Source organism: Polychytrium aggregatum (genome assembly GCF_025602895.1).
Source record: "Polychytrium aggregatum strain JEL109 chromosome Unknown BJ171scaffold_1, whole genome shotgun sequence".
NCBI classification, from domain to species: Eukaryota; Fungi; Chytridiomycota; class Chytridiomycetes; order Polychytriales; genus Polychytrium; species Polychytrium aggregatum.
The window spans coordinates 860,559-881,837 of NW_026516203.1; the positions used below are offsets into that span (position 1 = coordinate 860,559).

General features: G+C 57.9%; 8 protein-coding genes across 8 annotated transcripts; 1 reads left to right on the plus strand and 7 right to left on the minus strand.

Moving 5' to 3' along the window:
* Window positions 1-93: 93 nt before the first annotated feature.
* BJ171DRAFT_484907 (MCM2/3/5 family-domain-containing protein) lies at window positions 94-4,579 on the minus strand. Its single transcript, XM_053109059.1, has 16 exons — window positions 4,284-4,579; window positions 3,818-3,944; window positions 3,503-3,616; window positions 3,214-3,383; window positions 2,841-3,005; window positions 2,640-2,715; window positions 2,340-2,541; window positions 2,086-2,231; window positions 1,890-1,973; window positions 1,585-1,821; window positions 1,399-1,482; window positions 1,149-1,258; window positions 904-1,032; window positions 666-802; window positions 402-529; window positions 94-285 (listed from the first exon to the last, which is right to left on the minus strand). The coding sequence occupies exons 1-16, from the start codon at window positions 4,436-4,438 to the stop codon at window positions 181-183; spliced, it is 2,169 nt and encodes a 722-aa protein (XP_052971835.1). The 5' UTR covers window positions 4,439-4,579; the 3' UTR covers window positions 94-180.
* Window positions 4,580-6,321: 1,742 nt separating this feature from the next.
* Window positions 6,322-7,573, minus strand: BJ171DRAFT_484920 (uncharacterized protein). Its single transcript, XM_053109060.1, has 3 exons — window positions 7,339-7,573; window positions 7,066-7,190; window positions 6,322-6,960 (listed from the first exon to the last, which is right to left on the minus strand). Exons 1-3 carry the CDS (start codon window positions 7,485-7,487, stop codon window positions 6,389-6,391), a joined length of 846 nt encoding a protein of 281 aa, XP_052971836.1. The 5' UTR covers window positions 7,488-7,573; the 3' UTR covers window positions 6,322-6,388.
* Window positions 7,574-7,942: 369 nt separating this feature from the next.
* BJ171DRAFT_484921 (uncharacterized protein) lies at window positions 7,943-10,603 on the minus strand. The gene has a single exon (XM_053109061.1). It carries the CDS (start codon window positions 10,308-10,310, stop codon window positions 8,391-8,393), a length of 1,920 nt encoding a protein of 639 aa, XP_052971837.1. The 5' UTR covers window positions 10,311-10,603; the 3' UTR covers window positions 7,943-8,390.
* A 12-nt stretch (window positions 10,604-10,615) lies between these two features.
* Window positions 10,616-12,954, minus strand: BJ171DRAFT_484923 (uncharacterized protein). The gene is made up of 8 exons (XM_053109062.1): window positions 12,767-12,954; window positions 12,596-12,609; window positions 12,295-12,349; window positions 12,092-12,128; window positions 11,728-11,839; window positions 11,572-11,579; window positions 11,277-11,353; window positions 10,616-10,975 (listed from the first exon to the last, which is right to left on the minus strand). Exons 1-8 carry the CDS (start codon window positions 12,809-12,811, stop codon window positions 10,895-10,897), a joined length of 429 nt encoding a protein of 142 aa, XP_052971838.1. The 5' UTR covers window positions 12,812-12,954; the 3' UTR covers window positions 10,616-10,894.
* Window positions 12,955-13,022: 68 nt separating this feature from the next.
* Window positions 13,023-16,070, minus strand: BJ171DRAFT_484927 (ATP-grasp domain-containing protein). Its single transcript, XM_053109063.1, has 7 exons — window positions 15,907-16,070; window positions 15,167-15,414; window positions 14,843-14,933; window positions 14,510-14,752; window positions 14,280-14,376; window positions 13,929-14,090; window positions 13,023-13,722 (listed from the first exon to the last, which is right to left on the minus strand). Exons 1-7 carry the CDS (start codon window positions 15,952-15,954, stop codon window positions 13,301-13,303), a joined length of 1,311 nt encoding a protein of 436 aa, XP_052971839.1. The 5' UTR covers window positions 15,955-16,070; the 3' UTR covers window positions 13,023-13,300.
* A 243-nt stretch (window positions 16,071-16,313) lies between these two features.
* BJ171DRAFT_484932 (RNA polymerase III subunit RPC82 helix-turn-helix domain-containing protein) lies at window positions 16,314-19,549 on the minus strand. The gene is made up of 10 exons (XM_053109064.1): window positions 19,340-19,549; window positions 18,928-19,176; window positions 18,468-18,779; window positions 18,215-18,253; window positions 17,950-17,985; window positions 17,774-17,830; window positions 17,580-17,694; window positions 17,141-17,439; window positions 16,981-17,064; window positions 16,314-16,855 (listed from the first exon to the last, which is right to left on the minus strand). The coding sequence occupies exons 1-10, from the start codon at window positions 19,406-19,408 to the stop codon at window positions 16,541-16,543; spliced, it is 1,575 nt and encodes a 524-aa protein (XP_052971840.1). The 5' UTR covers window positions 19,409-19,549; the 3' UTR covers window positions 16,314-16,540.
* Window positions 19,550-19,599: 50 nt separating this feature from the next.
* On the plus strand, window positions 19,600-20,034 carry BJ171DRAFT_7122 (uncharacterized protein). The gene has a single exon (XM_053115834.1). The coding sequence runs from the start codon at window positions 19,769-19,771 to the stop codon at window positions 19,988-19,990; it is 222 nt and encodes a 73-aa protein (XP_052971841.1). The 5' UTR covers window positions 19,600-19,768; the 3' UTR covers window positions 19,991-20,034.
* BJ171DRAFT_7137 (uncharacterized protein) lies at window positions 20,035-21,279 on the minus strand. Its single transcript, XM_053115835.1, has 4 exons — window positions 21,076-21,279; window positions 20,904-20,985; window positions 20,547-20,808; window positions 20,035-20,312 (listed from the first exon to the last, which is right to left on the minus strand). The coding sequence occupies exons 1-4, from the start codon at window positions 21,159-21,161 to the stop codon at window positions 20,080-20,082; spliced, it is 663 nt and encodes a 220-aa protein (XP_052971842.1). The 5' UTR covers window positions 21,162-21,279; the 3' UTR covers window positions 20,035-20,079.

A 21,279-nucleotide genomic window follows, 5' to 3' on the forward strand; every position in this document is an offset into this window, starting at 1 on the left:
AACCCCGTCCAGGTCGCCCAGCAGGCCGTTGCCTGTCTGTTGTCTCCAAGTGGTGCCAGGCCCGAGCATAGCGACCACGCCTGCAAGTGAGCATCCGGAACATGGTGTATATTGCAGGCAATCTCCAACCGGAACAGAGTGCGGTGGTTTCTGTGGCTTGGCCAACACGGCCTGGTGCGCTTAGGCGCCGATCCGGACCAGGATCATTCGGCGGTCTCGGTACTGCAGCGTTTCCTTCTGAATCAGGATGCTGATGGCACGGTTGATCGACGAGGGATCGAATTGCTGGAAATAGAGCCCATGACAGCACGCAAACGAGAGATGTGAGTACCGCGATCAGAGGCCCGCTCTGGTACGGCGGCTGCAGATGTACAAAGGCCAGCCGCACCACATGTACCTACCTGGTTCTCGAGATCGTTCCTCAGATTCCGTTCGGTGATACGGGAGCCAATGGGCAAGCGGCGACGGATCTGTGTTTGAATGCGGTTGACCTCGTCTTTGTTGCCGTTTCCAACCATGCCCTCGAGACCTGTCGCGAGCAGTGTTGCCATTTGTTTTGCTGTGAGCGGGTGCAATCCTGGGCGGGCTCGACGCCATCGTGGGCATATTGTTCTCTGGTCGGCGGTCGGCGTCTGCCAGAACGCGCTCATTAGCACCAGCCTTACCTTGGCCCGAGTTGACTGCGTTCATTGTCGAGTCGTTGAAGAGCCGGATCGCCTCGGCAACATGGCGCTCCGTCGCCAGAGGCGACAGCGTCATCTTGGCCAGAGACTCGGAGACACGGATGATGGCCTCCAATTGACTGGATGTTTCCGTCCGAGGCAAGTTCGGTCAGATCCGAGGAAACCAACCAGTGCAGACACACCCTAGCAGTCGAATCAGACAGGAGCGGGCCAGACTTACCGGACGGTGATCGGAATGGAGGATTTGCCACCCGTCTCCTTCTCCATCTGGCGCACCTTGCCGCGCACCTCCGCAAAGTGGCTGCTCAACTTTTCGGCGGCTTCGGGCGTGAGTCGCGGTGCGCATTTGCTGCAATCGTCAACCAAGAGCGTCAGACCGGAAATGCGCAGCGACGATTTCTGCGTCCTGACTCGACATCGCGCAAAGTGCGTCGGCTATTCAAAGCCGGGACGACGACGACCTACGCTTTGCAGTAGCTGATATAGCTGCGCATCTTTTGCATGTCGATATCAGAGTTTGCATTTGAGTGGGCGCTGCGGTTCATGTGGATGCCGAGGACGTGCTTGGCGATAGTCTGAGCATGGGATCAAAACGACAATGTCGATGTGAGATCAGTGCCGATGCGGATCAATGCACCACCGACACAGTGCAGCTCTGAGATCGAATGCGGTTCACGCAGTCTGGACATCACGGTCCGCGGGCTCATGGACTCACCATATCGAGCTGCTCGTTGTGCTCATCGCGGACGATGAAAATCAAGTCGAAACGAGACAGAATCGTCGATTGGAAGTCGATGTTCTGGAGCACAGAAGGTTATGCTGTGAGCCAACGGAGCGTGTGCAGGGCCGGGCACGGCATGTGTTGTCTAACTCGGGAGAATCGCTGCTGCCGCCGACTCACCTCGCCCGGAGTCTTCATATCATCGTATCGACCAAAGATGGGGTTGGCCGCAGCAAGAACCGACGTTCTCGAGTTCAGGATGGTGGTGATGCCGGCTTTGGCAATGGAGATGGTCTGCTGTTCCATAGCTTCGTGGATGGCGACTCGGTCCTCGTCCCGCATCTTATCGAACTCATCGATACACACGACGCCACCATCGGCCAGAACCATGGCGCCGCCTTCCAAGAGGAACTCTCGCTGTGGAATAGGAGCAAGATTAGATCATGCTGCGGTCACCGAGTCCGTGGGGGACTTGACATGCTTACCGTGCTGGGATCTCGGATCACAGAAGCAGTCAGACCGGCTGCACTGCTGCCTTTGCCTGAGGTGTACACGCCGATCGGGGCCACCTGAACCGCGATCATATGTTAGTGAAGGGACAGCGTCTCTGGCTCATGATGCCCTTGAGCTAGGGCACCCTCGCCTTGCATACGTAACATTGTGGCGATGGTGTGCTCGTACCTTTTCGACAAACTTGAGCAGCTGACTCTTGGCTGTGCCTGGGTCACCAAGAAGCAGCACGTTGATGTCGCCACGCAGGCGAAGTCCGTCCGGCAGGACCTTTTTGGAGCCGCCAAACAGCAGGCACATGATCGCCTTCTTGATATCTGGTGTAGTGCAGGTCGGTCAGCAAAAGCAGCGCGAAGGGGTTCGCACTGCGTGGCCCAGAACAGGCTGTCGCAAACGAGCTTCGAATGCGTCTCACTGTCACGAACCCGAGTTTCCATAGATCGAGGGGGCGATGCTGTTGGCAAACTCTTCATAAAAGTTCGGGCGGCGAGCCATGGCAATGAACTCAGACTCCTCCTCCTCGGTGAAGACGCGGCCTCCTGTCCGGCGGTTTCCCTCAACGTCGACTTGCATGCCCACGACGCGGATGTATGGCGATCGGATGGCCGATGCACCCATGGCGTTTTTCTGCATAGCAAATGTGGAAAAGAGGCTGTGTCAGATACTTGGATCGGGTCTGGGGGTGCCGGAACGAGGTCGACGATGCGCTCAGAGGGACGACGTACCCCAGCTTGCTGGAAGATGTCGAATATGCCGGTGATGGTGACTCGGGTGCCGGGGGTAACCTTGTCGGTAAGGTATCTGTTGGAGATGACCATCCGTTAGGCTCTATCGAGGGCCGCAGCAGAGCCAGCGCCAAGACGACACAGGAATATGAAGGATGTGCTGCCAAGGAGAGCTTAGAGTAGACGTAAGGGGAACCGCACCTGTCGGCGCTCAGGAGAATGTGTCGCGGAAGTTCGCCAACGGGGACCTTGTCTGGTGTCTCTTGAAGCTTGAGGGTCTGTTGGTCGACAAACTTGCTCTTGTCGTGGATAATGACGTATGGATCCATGGAGCACTTTTTGGTCTCGCCAAGAGTATTGCTTGTCCTGTTGACGAAGCAACAGAGAGGCGCCGCAGTGAGCACACTAACAGCCGGCATGGGTGCGGAGAGGGTCGCCAGGCCCCATTTGCGTCGAGTTTGCAGAGCATCGCAGCCATCAACTGCGATGCTGCATGACTCAGCACCAAGAATACAGCGGTCCTTTTCAACTCGATACCCAGACGATCACGATGATCTCGGCTCGCCATACTTACGCCAGACAGATTCGGGGAAGATTGATGCCCGTGATGCCGCCGCCAACGGTCAGCTGCTTAAAGTCGCGGCAGTCCTTGCACATAATATGGACATGTGTTGCCTTGGCAGAGAGCACCGAAGCCGAGATGGTGATGCCCGGAATACGGACAAGCTTTGACACGTAGGTCGACTAGAAGCCACGACAGGGCGAGGTACAGGTGAGTCGAGAAAAGAACCGACACGACCCAGCCGTGAAGGTGGCCATGCGTTGCTCCAACCAATATTGAGGCCGGGCCAGTATGCACTCACATCAAGCTGACGAATATTGACAGTATTGGCATTCGATATCAGCATGACTTGGCAATCAGGGACTTCCGATACGATCTGGAACGAGGTGGCCATGTTCTTGACGGCCAGCTCGAACTGTATGAGTCAGAGAAGAGCACAGCTCCGTTAGAAGCAACACAGGACGACGATAAGGAGGGCTGTCGTATGTGCCCAGTAGCCCATGGGCACAGGGACGCAAGGGAAACAGAGCGCGAGCATGCGAATGTACGCCGCCGCTGAATGATGCAGCGTCCATAACATCCAAGTCGAGACAGCTTTGATGGGCGGTGCCATTACCAAGGGCAGGATATCGGCGGGCTTCTCCTTGATCTGGGTGGCCAGATCTTCATCAAAGCTGATCAGATGCGCAATGTCGACTTCGATGAAAAAGAGCTTGGTCAGGACATTTTGACGCAGCTGGTCTCTGTGTGGGTAAATACGTGTGTGTGATGAGATAGAATGCGATAAAGAGATGGATCGCAACGAGAAAAGGGACACGACAGCCGGGTGAGAAGCAGGTCGATGGAGGCTGCAGCTCCGGCATGTCTGTCCATGGTCTGCCGATACCCCAGCCAACACGGCTCGCAACGTTGCGCAAAGGGCCTGCTTGAGTCATGGGCCGACGATCTCCTTCGCCCCATGAAGAGACTATTCATATGGCCCGTGAAAGCCAGTCTAGCGTCATAGTCGTGCCCCATCAAGTACAGCACCGAACACAGCAGATCGAGCCCCCACTGCTTGCTGGCAGCTCCGTAAGCGTTACCTATATATGTAGTTGTTGTCGACGCGGAAGTTTCGCAAGAACTCGCCAAACTTCTTTTCAACCTGGGGGAAGTTGATCTCGGTAAGGCTCGCCTCCTGGTTGTTGACGCCGACGCCGCTGATGGTGAATGACTCTTGCTTGTCCCAGCCAGACATGATGGGATGTGATATGGGGGTAGAATAAAGCAGGGGGGGGAGTGTCGATGGCTGCTTCTGGAGGACGAGCTGGGCGTGCGTGGGCGGTATAACCAAGCAGTCGCAGGATCAAAAGCCAGATCTGACCAGCCGGCGAAGGACGGTGCAGGCGGGCGCAAAGTGTGGAGCGACGCAAGGCAGCCGAACATATTTGCCTTTTTTGGACAAATGAGGATCTGGCTCCAGCCAGGATCGATCCGCCGCGATCACCACAACACTATCAATTTGTTCCGGCCCCCTCGCGGCTGCTCATCTCGGTCACCTGAAAGTCACGTTGTATGTGGCGCAGCAAAAGTTGGAATCCGGCCATGGTCGGTTGACGGCATTTGGTATCGTCTTGAGCCGATTGACGGTGGTGGTGAGCAATTGGTGTGGAGGAATGACCAATTGTATCATTGTTGGAAGCTCCACTCCGATTGCGGACAAGAACCACCACCATCTGAATCTCTCTGGTTGGAAACCTAGTCAAGCGTGGCTGTGTGTCAGCGAGATGACATGATCGTTTGGCTATCAGGCAAGACTCACCTTGACAAGATGTCTTCCCACGACTGATTGAGCGAGCGATGCGTTTCTGGATCTGAATCAAGGACGCCACTGTGAGCATTTCTGTCAGCCCAAAATGCGCTGGTTTTGAGGAGATTCTTTCTTCCCCAAGGGCAGAACCAGCCATCATCGTTATTTTCTCGCACTGATGGCTCCCAAGCTAAAGACACCACCCAGGCGACCAAGTGGATCCAGAGCACCCACAAGATACTTGGTCTGCAGGAATGGATGAGCACCACACCAAGTCCCAAGATCCCTGGGTTGGATCCCTTCCTGCAATACATTCGCCATGTGTTCAATGGAGACATGCTGGACAAACAGCTGTACTTCAGCCTGACCCGGCGACGGCGATTCAAGCGACTCGATCTCCACAGCAAGCGACAGCGCACCGTCCACGAGATGTGCAAGCAAGTCATCGACCAGGCATCAAAGGAGACCGACATCGTGATTGCCTTTGGGAATGCATCCTGGAAACAGGGGAAGGGATATGCTTCCAGTCCCAGGAGACTCAGGTTTGCCAAGTACTTTGAGCAGTTCCACCACCACCAGAGACGCCCACCAGACCGATCCGTCTCCAAGATCCGTGTGTGCTCGGTGAACGAGTTCAACACATCACAGGTGTGCTCACACTGTCGGGAAGCCAAGCGACTCGAGAAGGTCGAGCATCTTGATATCGAGAAACCACATTATGTACGGAGCTGTACAAGCTGCCATACGCTGTGGGATCGAGACATCAATGCAGCCAGGAACATGATCTCGGTATGCCAGTCGATCATCGCCACAGGAGATCGACCGGGTGTATTCAAGACTGTGCTTCCCAAACCAACCAAAACCACTCGATTGCCAACGAAGACAGGAGTGCAATGCCACGGCCTGCCCGCTGGGCCTACAAGTCAGTCAGCGGGCTTCAGAAACCAGAAAGTGACTGTCCCGTTTCTTTCTGGATAGACTGTAAGTATCTTGCACTGTTCCTTGAGTATTTCGACAGTGGATGCCGGGTCGCCCATATTCTGGGCAGTCCACTTCGGGGTTGCCATCCCTCTTGGGATGGTCGATGGGAGGTGTTTGACTCCCTTGTGCAAAGTGTGTGTGTGTGTGTGTGTGCACTGTGTGTGTGTGTGACGGCGAGAGGCTTCTCGCCTTCCCTCGGGGGTCTCTCGTCAGAGACTGCTCTTCTCGCCAACCGAGGTGGCTCCGAGAGCGCGTTTTTTCGTTCTCGCTCATTTTTTTAACAAGAACTTTTTTCATAGTGCAACGATGGACAACGCGATCAGATTGCCATCAGATTGCCACCAGATTGCCATCAGATTGCGATCGGGGGTGCACTGGGCACCCAGCGACGAGACGTGTATTACGAAGCAAGTCTGTTCAGAGATTGTATCCATCCAGCCACTCGATAATCGATCGGGCACAGGCCACAGAGAGGTTTTCGTCGAGCTGCACAAAGTGCGGGATGCCACCCTCCACCAACCCCATTTCGTCGGCCAGGTCGGCCGTGTCGCAGTCGAATCGGTCCTGATACTGTGACAGAGTGCCACCTGGCACGAGCCCGTCGCCCTGTGTCGATCCATATCCGATCGCCAGAAACGGGAACCGACTCAGGCTCTGCGGCTCGAGCAGCAGCGGGCGAGAATGGAATGCTGCGAGCAGATCGAACGCAGCCGAACAGCTTGGTTGGCTGCCGTGGCTGGTGACCCAGGACGACAACTTGGGCCGGAGCGGGTGGTGGGCGACGGCCCTGACGCACTCCTCGACGGCGGTTTGGACTGTTGCCGGCGCTGAGGAAGTAAGCGGCTGAGCCGATGGCAGAGGGAACGGGTTGAGGAGAATGGCAGCTCGAGCAGGGTGCGACTCGAGGAAATGGAGCAGCGTCAGAGAGTGGATGCCGTGTGCGATAATGGCCGGGGGAAAGTCTGCTGCCCGAGCGATCTTGGCCAGCTCTGTCGAAATTGAACACAGATGACGCCGAAGGAGTGAGCAGACGGAGCACAGTCAAAGGCACGACCCAGCCTTGGCTGCCCGAGCGAATGGCAAGGATGACGCACCTGCAACCGAATAGTCGACGAGATTGGTGTTGCCAGTCGCATCTGGCAAAGGGGGATCGATATCGGCGAGTATGGTGCTGTAGCCGTGTCGCTCAAAGATGGGCTGCATATGGTGCTGCCAGCATCTGTCGGATCGTAACGGCAGTTGGTCAGACGAGACGGTTGGTCAGCCAGAGAGACCGATGGTACAAGCGAAACGGGGCTGCGAGGAATTATGCATGCCGCCGACCGGGGTGGTGAGATCAGAGCGGGCAGGGTCGGAAGCGTAGTTACGTCTTGTCCAGGATAGGGCCGCTCAAAAACAGAAGAGGGGTCGGCCGCAGAGACGGCGCATTTTTGGGATCGGTAACGATGGTGGAATGAACGAGTCGCCGGGCAAGCGCTGGGTTTGCACCGAGCCGGCAACGGAGGGCAGAGAGCATCTCTGCAGGATCGATCAAGCGGGCCGCCAGGGCAAATCCGATGGGACGAAATCCAAGAACCACAGATCCGGACTGCCGGGTGGAGATTGACCCACTTGATTGCGGAGCAAATTTGGAGACGGCCATTTTGCTCACGAGACACTGCTCCGTTTCCATCGAGCGCAGAGAGTGGGATCACTTGGGGCGAACAAAGGCATACACTTTATTCAGAAAAAAACGGGACAATATAGCCGTTTCCATGAACATGTAGTATGTGCTGTGCTTGCGTCAAGCAAAGCCACAAGAAATAAAACAGATCACTTTGGCAGCCTCCGAGTGAAGACCGCCGGTCGCCCTCCGATCTCCACAATCGACCTGCATACTGTGATCATGTTGCGCGCCGCATTGACGTCGCGATTCCACACTGTCCGGCGAATGGTCATGGCCAGCGCGCAATAACATTGGGTAACAAAATATTCGATGAATGGTCAAAAACCCGGGTGTCCCGTTTTTTATTGGATTGCCTGTAAAAGCCGGCACCCTCCGATTGGAGGGCTATGGCCAACGCACGGTGCTTCCGGGAACAAAAATGTGGTCGTTGTTGATCGGAACCTCGTTCCAAAATAAGTTCACTGGTAATCGTCGTGTGGCGTTGTATTGCCGTTTATGTTATAACTACATTCAAAAATCTGTCCTTGGCCGGGGCAAACGGGCAGAAGGTTGTGGCCAGGAGGCCGGGCAGGGGAGAGGAAGCGAATATGCATACTATGGGGGACAAGAAAGCACTGGTTGAGCGTGGGGGGGGGAGAGGTGGGCTTGGATGTGGAGGCAGGCAGGCAGACAGGCAGGCGAGTTAGGAGCAGCATGGAGTGGAGGCGCGGCAGCAGGGGCAGCATTGGCAGCATTGGCAGCGGGGAACGAGGCTCAGTGCATGCCCGAGGCCCTCAACTTGGACTTGAAGCTGTTGATCGTCTTATGGACGCTTGGTGTTATCCGGTGCGGCTCGGAGCCGCCTCGGGTGATCTGATTGAAGAGCGCATTGACCAGGGCAACAGCATCGCACGACCACTCGGCCTGCTGGTCGGGCGTCATGCGCGAGACAAGGTCGGATTGCGACCGGTCGTTGAGGCGGTTGATGACCAGCTGGATGGTGTGGCCGTTGGGCTGCACGTCGTAGGGATCAAAGAAGTTGGTGAAGCACTCCTGAAGCGCGCGCGGAGTCAGGGGAGTGCCAGGGTTGCTCCGGGCAAGCACAAAGTTGCACATGTTCACGGAGGCTCCGTGGCAGAGCTGCGCGTAGTCCAGGAGCTGGCGGATGATCTCGTCGGGGGCGCCGACCGTGCGACAAGTCATGATGATCTTCTTGAAGTCGTCGTGGGTGGGGCTGACGTTCTGACCCTGAATGGCTACAATGTGGCTGCTGAGGCTCTGGATGGCGTTGTGTTTGCACAGGTTGACGACGAGGGCATTAATGGTGTTGCCCGTGGGGGCCAGGTCGTGCTCGCCCGCCAGAGCAAGGATCCGAGCGACTTCGCCGGGGTTGCGGGCGATGAGCAGCAGGCAGTTGAAGACGTTCATTTGCAGCTCGACGCCGCGCTTGACCATTTCGCCAAAGGTCTTGCGGACGGCATCGTAGTTGCCGACCACACGATAGGCAGTCATCATGGTGCTGTAGGTGATGGCGTTGGGCTCAAACTTCTCGCATAGGGTGGCAAAGATCCGCTCGGCGGCCTCGATGTTCTTGCTTCGCACAAAGACCTGCAGCAGGATGTTGTAGGTCTCGGTTGTGGGCTTGACGGTGGGGAAGCGCAGGGCATCCTCCTTCATGAGCGAAAAGACCTGCAGGGCGTCGTCCATGCGGTCGGCCTTGCTGTAGGCCGCCATCATAACATCGTAGATCTGGTGGTCCAGCAGCAGATTGTTGTCGCGAAGGCTGTCAAGGCAGCTGCGAGCGCGCTCGAGATTGTCCTCGGTGCAAAAGGCGCGGCAGAGCGCCACGTAAAAGTGGTATTTCCGGACCGGCGACATGTTTTCGATCTCGACGGAGCTCAGGAATTCCTGGGCCTGGTTGGACTTTTTGAGCTTGCCGAGGGCCTGCAGCAGAACGCGGTACGAGACACGGTCGGGAGTGAGGCTGTAGACGGACTCCATTTTCTCAAACTCGTGCACGACCTGGGTATAGGCGTTGCTGACCCTGAGGGCCTCCAGGCGGCGATTGAAAACGTAGATGTCGGGCTTGGCGCAGAGCTCGCCAATCTGGGCCCAGTACTGCTCAAGCATGGAGATGTTGCCCTGGTCGCCGAGGAACTTGAAGAAGGGGCCGTAGCTGCCGAGAGGGATGAGTTCGGTGGCGCCACTGGTGCGGAGGTGTTGCGCGGTGAACTCCCAGACCTCCTGGATCTTGGGCAGGAAGGTCATGTTTGCGTTTCTATGGTTGGATTCGTTGGCGGCGATGGAGAGGATCTTGATGAGCCGGAACAGGTCCTGGGTGGAGAGGTACGGGTAGTGGCTGGGGATGCAGTGGTTCAGGGCCACTTTGGAGTCACCGACACGGATGGCGGTGCGCAGAATGCCGATGGTGCGGAGGATGTCATCGGGAACGTCGGTCGTGCGGTTAATGACGGCGGTGTCGCTGGGAGGGTTGCGGTACTTTTTGGTCTTTTTGGACTGAATCTGCTGCGACGAGGTCGAGAGATTGCTGGCAAACTGGCGGTTGCTTCCGACGGGGAGGTACGAGGAGCCAAGGAGGCAGGGCGAGGAGATGGCCTGTCTCGAGTATTGGAAGTTGGTACCCTCCTTGAGGAAGAAGACTTTGGCGGACGAGTATCGGAAGCTACTCCACATGGCGGCGTGCTTTGAGGCGAGGAATTCGAGGGATCGCGGTGTCTGGCTGGAAGGGTGCGGTGAAGCAAGCGCGGGTGCAGCGAGTGCGGTGGCGGCTGCGGCCTTGGGGAAGAGAGAGAGAGCGGATGGGAGAATGCGCAGGGCAGGGGGCGTCCGCGAGCGAATGGAGCGGAGGACCGAGGCGACAGATCTCACGAAGAGAGATGGAAAGCGGTCCGACGCAGAGGCGACCGACGGAGGACAGACAGCAGAGGAGCCGATGCCGAGACCCGCGGGAATGGAAAAGCGCAGGAGGAGGGGCGAGGTTCGGGACGAGCAGGCGACGACGCATTTATGAGAAAAAAATGCGCCTGTGTCGGTTCTGTGTCAGGGCAGGCCTGGGCGGTGAGTCATTGTTGGAGGCCCATTGGCGGGCGATCTGGTTGGCCACATCACTCCCACGTCGCACACGGCCCCGCGAGCGACTCATTCGCCCGGGGCTCCGGCTGGGCCGGACTGGGCCAGGGCTGATGCAGCGAGCCAGTGCTTGCGGATCGAGGATGCAATCGCAGGCCCGCTGGCCGGGCCGCCTTCCCGCTGCAGCTCTACTTGCGGGTCTTGGAGGCAATCAGCAGCTGGGTCAGCCACTCGTCGGTGAGGTCCTCGGCGTCGTGCAGCTCCAGGACCTGCGTGCCAAGGCGGGCTGGGTCAGCGCGTGGGTCGAAGACGACGAAGGTGTGCTCATTGCGCCATCCAGTCTCAGCAGGGCCGGGCTGCGTTGGACTCCAGGGGGGTTCGCCCACTCGGACTCATCGGCGCATCATCGCCGACACAGCCGCCCGTATCTCGTCCCGCACGTCGGCGCCGCCATGCAAGACGACCAGATAGGAAGAGATGAGCCAGTTTCAAACAAATGGACCCAGCCGATGAAGAAGAAGAAAAAGGGCAGTCGCCCAGAGTGAACCCTCCTGGGTCCAGAGCGCTCACCTTGCCGCTGATGCTCGCCTGTTGGAAGAGCTGAGCTTCCGTAGACGCATAGAGCATCCGGTTGGTGTCATTCGAGCCTGGCACGACAGCGATACATGGCAAACGAAGCGGGTGGGGCAGATGAGACGGGGTGGCGTGAGGCGGAGGGAAGCAAAGGGAATGGCAAAGGCATGCAGACGATGGCATGCAGACGGTGGCCAAAGGAGAGAAAGCAAGCCAGCGTCCGAGTTGCCGGGGCTGTGTGGTCGAGAAGTACATGCACGGAGACATGAAAATGACTGCTGACAGATCATACCTTCGGGGCTGTCGCATTGGCATTTGGGATGTGGCATTGTCATTTGGGATGTGGCATTGGCATTCGGGATGTGGCATTGGCATTTGGGATGTGGCATTGGCATTTGGGTTGCTCCAAGTGCGCATCGTAGTGCTGCCATTGCATCGATGGACGTACCAGTAAAAGATGCCGACGAGAGGATAGCTGACACGGTCGTCCTCCAACTTGAGCTCATACGACAGCACCATGAAGCGCGGGGTGTTCTCGGGCAGCTCCTCAGAGAGATCCTCTGGATTGAATCGTGCACAGAAAAGAGACGGATCAGAAGCCTGCTTTGCCAGCATCCAAGATCCCGAAACCATCGCTCCTGTCGGGTCGCCAGGACGAGCAAGGGCGAGGAGGGATTTCGCTTCGAACAATTGCGACAATGCCTCCAGATCCAACAGCTTTGTGCTGGCGCATCCGTATCGGTAGCTACACCCGGTTCATGACGACAGGAGCGCAAATGTCGGCAGGCCGTCAAGAGACTGTGGCTAATCACCTAGTTTGATGTTTTCGTGGAGCCCATCGAGGATAACCTGACGCCCACGATATGGAGACAAGCAGCCAGAGTCAAGACTCCGGAACAGCGGATGGCGAATGTGTGTCTTGGACAGCCTCTGCTGTTCCCGAGGGTTCATCCCCGGCCTGTGCTCGCAGCATCGGTCGATTTTGCGAGTCATGTCGCCCGCACACGATACTCACGGCCAGGCTCTTGACATCGATCCTGAACACGAGGGCAGCGTTGCTCTTGGACTTTCTGCAGGATCGCATCCGCCCGGATGCGTGGAGGGAGGGGGTGAAATCAAGCGGCACAGCGTTAGCGGCCGTTTCAGATACAGCGCATCGACAGACTGGGTCGGTATGGGCCAAGTAAGCTGCGGCCAAGTCCGTGCGTTGAGGCAGCAAGGGATGCTCGCATATCGTGAACGCAATACGGAGCCTGACGGCCTCGCTCCGAGAAGTGCCAGTGAGCCGCTGCAGCTCAGCGTCTCGGCCCATTTACCTGAAGCGAAATTGCTGTCGGCGGGGCGATGGATCGAGCGATGTTTCGCAGAGTGTGAGTGATCGATACATGAGCCAAACCATCGACAGAAGCGGTCATTCCAAGGACCGGGTCGATAGGGGCTTTCCTCCGCCTCCTGCGGCCACCGAGAGTCTCGGGTACAGCCCTCACCTTTAAGGCATCGAGGACCTCGGGGGTAATCTGGCAGGTGCTCATGTCGACGGCGTGCACGGCTTGGATGCTGGATGGCAGATCTGGCTGGCAAGAAGCAAAAGCCCGATGCGGCTGGGGCCAGGCCAGCGCGCGAGACAACCAGCCAAGAACAACCAGGGGGCAGACAGGGCACTGCACCAGCCAGCCAGCGAGCTTGCCGGCGATATCCGTGGCCGCACAGGCCAGAACAGCATCGAAAACGCAGCCCCATGGATCAGAAGAAAAAAAAAAGTATGTATGTATGTACTGTCATGGCCGATCTCCAACAGCATGCTTTCCAGAGGTCCGGGGCGGGATGTGTCTCTGGTCGCAGCGACACGCCGTTGACAAGTCCCGTGGGAAGCGTCCGAAACGGATGGAAAAGGAGAGAGAGAGAGCAGGAGGGAAAGAGGGAGAGAGCTGACCAAGGCTACAAGATATTCACGACAGAGTGGGAGAAGGTGAAGGGGGCTTGGGAGAGAGGATCGAGGACGGGTGCGGGAAAGTGGAGATTTACAGTTCAAACGTGACACCGACCTTGGCCTCACGGGCCAAGCGGATGATGTTGCTGAGCTTGACGGCCTTGTTGGCGGCGGCATCGAGGTCGTCGATCGAGAACATCTTCAGGCCACTCTCCTTGATCATCTTCTTGGCAGCCTCGACCTCGGTACCCTGGAGACGGACAACGAGGGGGATCTCCAGGCCGAGCTGCTGAACAGCCTGGATGATGCCCTGGGCGATGACATCGCAGCGCATGATACCGCCGAAAATGTTCACCAGGATGGCCGAGACATGGGGATCGCTGCTGATGATCTTGAAGGCCTCAGCGACCTGCTCGGCGGAAGCGCCACCACCAACATCGAGGAAGTTGGCAGGCTCACCGCCATGGAGCTTGATGATGTCCATGGTGGCCATGGCAAGACCAGCGCCGTTGACTGCCAGAGGGAGAGATGTCAGCGTGGCCGTCCAAGGATGCAGAGGCAGTCTGTTGCCCCGTTCAGACGACGAAGGGAGCCGCGAATGCGGCGCTCAGCCCGTGTGTTCCGAGAGCGAGACCAAACTCGTGATGAGGGGACATGGATGCGTCTCAACAGGGCACACACCACCCACACCAGCACCGGACACGCAGCTGGCGACTTACCGAGGCAGCCGATGTTGCCCTCAAGGCCAATGTAGTTGAGGTTCCACTTGGAAGCAGCGACCTCACGAGAATCCTCCTGGGTGGTGTCGCGGAGGTCAAAGACGGACTTTTGGCGGAACTCGGCGTTGTCGTCGAAGCCAAACTTGGCATCCATGCAGTAGACTGAGGCAAAAAGCAAAACACGTGTGTTAGGGCGAGGGCCACTACTTGGATAGCGGGGGGATACTGGAAAGAGCCTGCGTGGCTGTGAGCTGCAGGTGCAGCACACTTGCAGCCACTTGAGCGGCTTGACAGACTAACAAATATCAAAGCAGGGGAGCGCACAACAGCAATTGCGATCATGACACTCACCATCACCGCCAGCAACCTCAGCCAGGGGGTTGATCTCGATCATGGTGGCGTCCTTCTCAAGGAAGAGCTTGTAGAGGCGCTCGATGGTATCAGCAGCCTGGAGAGTCGGCAATCGACGTTAGGAGACCGGTGCGACATGTATCAGGACAATGGGCAAGCTGCACTGCGCTGCGTTGCACTGCACGAATGGACATGGCCATGGGTCAAGTGCATACAGAGCCGGCACACACCTGGTCGATGGACTTGCCCTGGAAGCCGATCTTCTGGGCAACAGAGACAGCATCCTCGCGCTGGAGACCCTTGTTGATGTCGACAGAGTGGGTGATGATGGCCTCGGGGGTCTCGTGGGCGACAGTCTCAATGTCCATGCCACCCTGCGAGGAGGCGACGATGACAGGGCCCTGGGTGGCGCGATCCATGATGATGGCGAGGTAGTACTCGCGACGGACGTACATTCTCTCGACAACGTAGACCTGCAAGCAGCGGGATGAGCAGTGTCAGCGGCCGAATTGACTTGCGATGACCGCGGAGAAGCCAAAGCTGAGCAAAAAGGAAATACTCACGGCGTTGCAGATGCGGCCGGCAGCACCGGTCTGCTTGGTGATCAGCTTGTGGCCAAGCATCTTCTCGGCGTAGGTCTTGACCTCGGCAGGGCTGCAGAGACGGATCGATCAAAGACATGGGTCAGTTGAGCGAAAGGAGAGTGGGCCAGCCAAGCCCATTCGGCAGATCGGTCTCTACTGGGCATGCAGCCAATATGCCCACTTGTCTCTTGCGCGATTGCTACGCTGCAACGTTACGCTGCAATGCTACGCTGCAATGCTACGCTGCAATGCTACGCTGCAACGCTACGCTGCAATCCTACGCGGCCGATCTCAACCACTTACGAGTAGACGACACGGACACCACCCTTGAGACCAGAGTCGAAGGTACCCTTGCCACGGCCGCCAGCAAGAACCTGGGCCTTGATGACCAGGTCCTCAGAAGCAATCTCCTTGGCAATGTTCTCGGCCTGCTGGGGGTTTGTGGCAACAGATCCGCGGGGAGTCTTGATGCCATACTGCGAGAGAAGGCCCATCGACAGGTGCTCGTGGATGGACAGGTTGCGGCGAGGGACAAGGCTGGCAGCACGGAGCTGGGGAAGGGGAGAGGGAGCAGTCCGGCACAATCGCAGACAGTGGCAGGATCCAGGCCAGACCAGGCCAGGGCGATCCGGTCGAAAGTAAGCCGAGCAGACACAGGGAACGTTAGCTGGGCTGCAACAGCGGACCGGCCAACCAGCAGGATCGGTGATGAGGCGACGGCCAAGGTCGAGGCAGCACTGCCGAATCGAGGACGCCTCGCCAGCCCCGAGCGCCATCTCTGCCGGGCCCCCATTGAGCGGATATGGACATTGGGCCGACATCGCAGGCTCGGTTGGACCTGGACAGCTGACAAGACAGGCGACCTCGGTCCGGGACGTCAGCGGAGGAGACGACAGCCCACGGCGTGCCCGCATCGAGACAACTGCTACTGCGACAGGCCGACAGACTCGATGATGGCGACCGGCAGCCCGGCACATCTGGGCTCATCTCGAGACAGTGCCACGAGAGCGGGAGCAGAGAGCAGACAGCGAACGACAGATTACAATCGAGGGGCGGCTGCGGGCCAGACGGGCGCTAGCTTGGGCGAACATAGTGGCGGGTCGAAGACAGAGGCCTTGAGGGGATATGAGAGCGGGCGACGGGACTGCTGGCAGGGAGCAACGGGCGACCAAGACGATGAGGCTCCGGGTGGGAGTGGATGCAGGACGAAGAGCGGGCTGGCCGAGAGGCGGTCTGCACCGAAAAACAACGAAAAAACGAAAACGGCGACGCGCAAGCGAGGACGGGGGCGGGGGCGGGGCGGGGGCGAGAGGGCAGGGCGCACTGTCTCTGTGCGCCGCACAAGCTGTGGCTGGCTCGGCGAGGAGCAACAGCGCCCTCCGCGCAGGCGAGAACGGCGCTCTGTCCCGGCCCGGCGAGCGCAGCGGGACGGCCCAAACCCGAGGCCAAACGGCCGTGTCGGTGTCGGCCACCCCCACTGGATGTCGGCCGTCCCGTGCTGGGGACCACCGCGAGCGAGCGGCCATGGCCTGGGCAGATATCAACGCCATCGAGACAGCATTGCATTCGTTGTTATCAGTCGGCCGTCGCTCGTTCCGGATGTACATCGCTCCTCTGCCTCCGTTGGCACACCCGGGCCGCCCTCCCACCCAGCCGCACAGCCATCCAGGGCCCTGTTCAGATGTCTCGAAGCGTCATAATCAGCTCGTCCAGTCGGAGCTCCGTTGCTTTGAGCAGCCCAACCGTCTTCTTGAGCAGACCCCACTGGGCTTTGTCGGAGTCACTGAGTAGGTCCAGGTTCTGCGCAACGTCGGTTCGCTCAATCTTCTCCAGTAGCACCTGGCGATCTTCGAGCTCCTTCTTCCGCCGCAGCTTGACGTTGTTGAGCATGCGGTACGACTGCTGCAGCATCCGCTCGACGCATTGATCGACCGACACTCCAAATAGATAGAAGGTTCGCGAAGGCGCATGGTCGGTGGTCTTGGGAACATCCTGGCAAGCCGAACCGAATCAAGGCGTCAGCGTCAATCATTCCGACCCAGCCACCCGGGTTGCTGCCCAGGGACATCCAGCGCAGCTCGGTCGCCAACTCGGTCGTCAGCCCGGTATGCCGATACCTGAATGAAAACGAAGCCCCCAGCCATCAGCTCGTTCAGACATTCGCGTGCTGTCTTGATCGGGATCATGGCAAGCCTCGAGACCTGTGTCAGCGGCGTCAGCATCTACACCAGTGATGGCATCGACAACGCAGGCACAAATCAGAAAGGACTCACTCACCTGCTTCTCGTCCAGATAGCCCTCGATCTTGAGCAGGCGCCAGATGCGACAAAACACGGACCCATATCGCTCATAGATCATGGACTCGATCGCCAGTGTCTGAAGATACCCCTTGAGGCGTTCAAGGGCGACAACATAAGTGCCACCGCCGCGCTCGTCGATCTTGGTCAGGAAACCGGCAGGATCCTCGGCGAGCACATCGAGATAGCTCGCCAGCCGGTTGTCAGAGTCCTCGCCTTCGATCTTGAGCATCGAGTCGTCTCGCAGGGCCTGCGAGATCCAGAGCTGCGAAATATCCTCTGCAGTGACAGCGTGACGGGTCGGAGGAGGCATAGTGAGCGGCTCGAGCTGTGCCAGGTGCGGATGTGCCGCAGTGCTTCGAATCAAGTGCTCTAATGCTTCGAGTCAGGTGTACCAATGCTTCGAGTCAACCACATACCCGAGGTTTTTTCGCCGCGGCAGGTCTTCATTTTGTCCTGGAGCTTCCGCAGAATTACTCTTATCAGATGGCCGGCGCCGCTGCTGATCCGCATTGTGGCGAGCTTGGCGATGATCTATGTGGTTACAAATACCTGTCAGCACATGCCTCGTCGTGCTGGAACAGCCACAGGCAAGCGGCACATCGAGACTCACATCCGTGCGGCAGTGAATGTTGCAGTACTCGACGTTGATTTTCCAGAACTGGTCGTCCTATTGGGGAGTGGTGCAGAAATAAGCAATCGATACGTGCATGTACCGTGTGCGACAACATGGGTGTCATTCAGGGCAGTTTCAGGCCCGTGCTTGTGGTCGGCGGGCTGTAATCCTACCGAGTATTCGATTTTGCTGTCTTCCATGGCAACTTTCTGTGGGAATCCAGAGAAGTAAACGAATGATGTTCAGTTTTGACGGCCAAATCCGTTTAAATACACAGACCTGTCGCTTGAGTTCCGAACGGGGAGCACTGGCTTCGCTTGAAAATGATGTCGCCACCTGTGAACACCTCCCACATCCCGCAGCAAACCCTGTGTCCAGCAAATCCTGTCCAATGGCTCGCGCGATCGCTTCACCACCGCAGCCACACCTGAGCCCTACCTTTCTGGATACCTCGTCAAAGTCCAGCACCTTTCTTTTCTACTTGCCGCCATCGATACAGAAAGAAATGTCAGTAAATGCACGCGGATTGCCAAGCGACCTGGCCGACCGAGATTTCGCTGCCCTTTCTGATCCGGGTACTGATCCGGATCAATTATCCGACGTGCTCATCTCCAGCGACGATCTCAGCGCCTTTCGTCCGAGGAGCCCAGACTCTGTGCTCGCTCTCATATTCTGCTTTTGCCCTCCCTACCGAGCCAGTCGAGACGGTCGCGTCGTAGCTTGGGGTTTCAAAGAGCTTTTTTCGCAGCTTCTTCAGCTCGCTCGAGGTCAACGGGGCCCCGCCCATTTCCGCGATCGCAGCCTTCTCCCGCTCAATGTTCTTGTCGATGATGGACTTGGCGTCGGAGACCTCCACTGCAACGAGGAAGCGATCTGCGATCAGCCGAGTCAACACATAGCGGATCTCGTTCTGAGTGGCTTCGTCGCGGGCATCGAGATCCTTGAGGATGGTGGGATAGTTGCTTTTGCCTTGCTTGATGATGCACAATGCCAAGTCTCGGCCCTGGCGGGCAAGGTCGCGGTAGGATCGGGTCGTCAGTCGCAGAGGCCCTTCACTGGTCTTGCTTGCTGTACGGGCTTCTCTGCCAACGCTACCAACGCTATCGACGCTGTTGCTGTTGCTGTCGCTGTTGCTGTCCACGCAGACCCACCTGATGACCATACTCCTCAGCGATCTTGGACACATAGAGCGAATAGCGGTCTCGGAACATAATCTGCAGCTCGTCGATGCTGTAGAACACCATGATGCGTAGTCCCTCGGCCTGCTCCGTGAACATGACGATGTTGTGCTGGATCAGGATGAAGAGCGATTCGCGCACATTCTTGGCAGATTGCTTTGAGATCTGGACCAGGTTCGCGAGGGTCAGTCGTCCACGGGTGAGGAGGGCGGCTGCGACTTTCTGAGCGAGTCGATGGGCGGAATCCGAAAGGGAGGGAGAGAGGACGAGGCGGCGGCGGCGGTGGTGGTGAAACGAACGGGCCCAGAGTCAGCTCTTCGTCCAGCCCTGCGACGCATCATCGAAAGAACAGCAAACGCAGCGAATCAGGCCGCAGAACTATTACTTCAACAACGGGGCCAAAGTGCTCTCGGATGATGGTGAGACAGAGCCTGGAGACGACAGAGCAGGGCATCGTTTCAGAGTTCCAACGGCGTACGGGCCCGGCAGAGGTATGCGTCCAGAGGGAGACCGGGGCCAGGTGCGAGATGAGCGTCCAAGGGCGAGGGCGATCCGTGTCCTGGCGACGAGGAAAAATTTTGGTGCGACTGGGTTTGCCCAAGGAGCCATTCCGTCGCAGCCTCCAGGCGGGCCGTGGTGCTCACCCTTCCCTCTCTCTCAAGCCGTCTGTGACGGAGCATGCACCACGGCGGCATCCGGGACGCTACCGGCGGTGACAGGGATCTGTCGGAATCGATGCTATGTTGCTTTTATAGTCTATCCAGAAAGAAACGGGACAGCCTGCCGAACTTCTGTAGGCTCCAGTGAGCAAGCCATGCGATTGTTTCCCGTCCTGGTTGGCAATCTCTTTGTGTGGTGCATTCACTCGCCCTCTGGACTGCTCCATGGTGGATCGATATCAAGATACTCGGCCTTCTCGAGTCGCTTGGCTTCCCGGCACTGTAAGCACACCTGTAGATCGAGTCGCTTGAATCGCCGTCTCCTGGCTGGCGCCTTTCGCTTGCGGGGAGCCATCCGGGAGAGAAAGCGTCCTTGATTCAGATCCATCGCTGAGTGGTCGTGGCCAGCGCGTGATGGTCTTGAGTGATAGCATTCACCAATGCTCAAAATCAAGGGTCCCGTTTTTCATTGGATCGCCTGTAGGATGTGGATGCACTCGACCCACACCCAGCGAGCCGAGCCTTCCATCCACAACGATGGGTCCGGCCCGCCGTCAGCATGTGGGAAATCGTGGACGAGGACGGCTTTGGCCTGTTGCCTGGCTTTGCCAAGGGAGAACTGCTGCTTCGGCAGAAACCCAGGCGGCAGAGTGACATCTCTTGGGACAAGCACTAGCACCCTCAGATGCGACAGCGAAGCTTGAGGTCCACACCGCCATTCGGCAGCAGAATGCCAAATGTCAATCGTCCATCCATCCACGTCGGCACGGGCGATAAAGCAGGGTATGGGAAGGTCAGTTTGCGAGCGACGGAAGCCGGCATTGCTGGAAAAAAAACACAGCGATTCTCTGCGGTCGGCCGAGAAGGAAGATGCGGTAACGACGATGGACCAAGCATCGCGAGCGACATGCACCTCTTCGATAGCGGGCTTACACTTGGGGCGGTCGAGTGATACCATGCTCACAGCGAGGCTCCGCAAGAAGGATCTGTGAACGGTATCGGACAGGCGCCCCGGCTCGGCCAGCGGAGACGATTTCGAGCAGTCGAGCCTGAATTCGAGTAGCAGCTTCGGGGTCATCAGCGTCGATCCGAGGTGAACAAGGACGACGACTTGATCGAGCTCCGTTTGACCAAGAGCAGCCAGAGCCGACTCCATCGCCTCAAAAAGATCTGCGGACGCTTCCACGAGCCGCTTCTGTGACGAGTCAGTCGGGGAGAATGATGAAATGTGAGCTGGACTAAATCGATGGCCGATCGGCAGTGGTCGATGGTGAATGAGCAGCAACTGACGATGACTTTCGCCTGGCGGGGTGACCCACTGGGATTGCTCACCACTCGAGGAGCTGACGCCGGGACCAGCTTGTCGAAGGGCCTGGTGGAAGAGAGATGTGGATTGGAAGAGGGGTTGGCGGGGCTGCATCGTTGCAACGAGAGTCGACGGACACACCGTTGTAATGCTTACATCCCGATGAGACCCTGGTCAAAGAGGATGAGCTTGATAGCAGATGCGAGCAAGTCCGCAGCAGCGTCATGGTTCCATAGAGCCATCGGGGCAGAGACGATTCAGACGAACCAGCAGGCGGATTTGGCGATCTGGATGAGATGCAGTGTTCGCGGCAGAGAAGACAGCCCTGGCAAAAGCAGCAATTCATTGACAGCGCTCGCC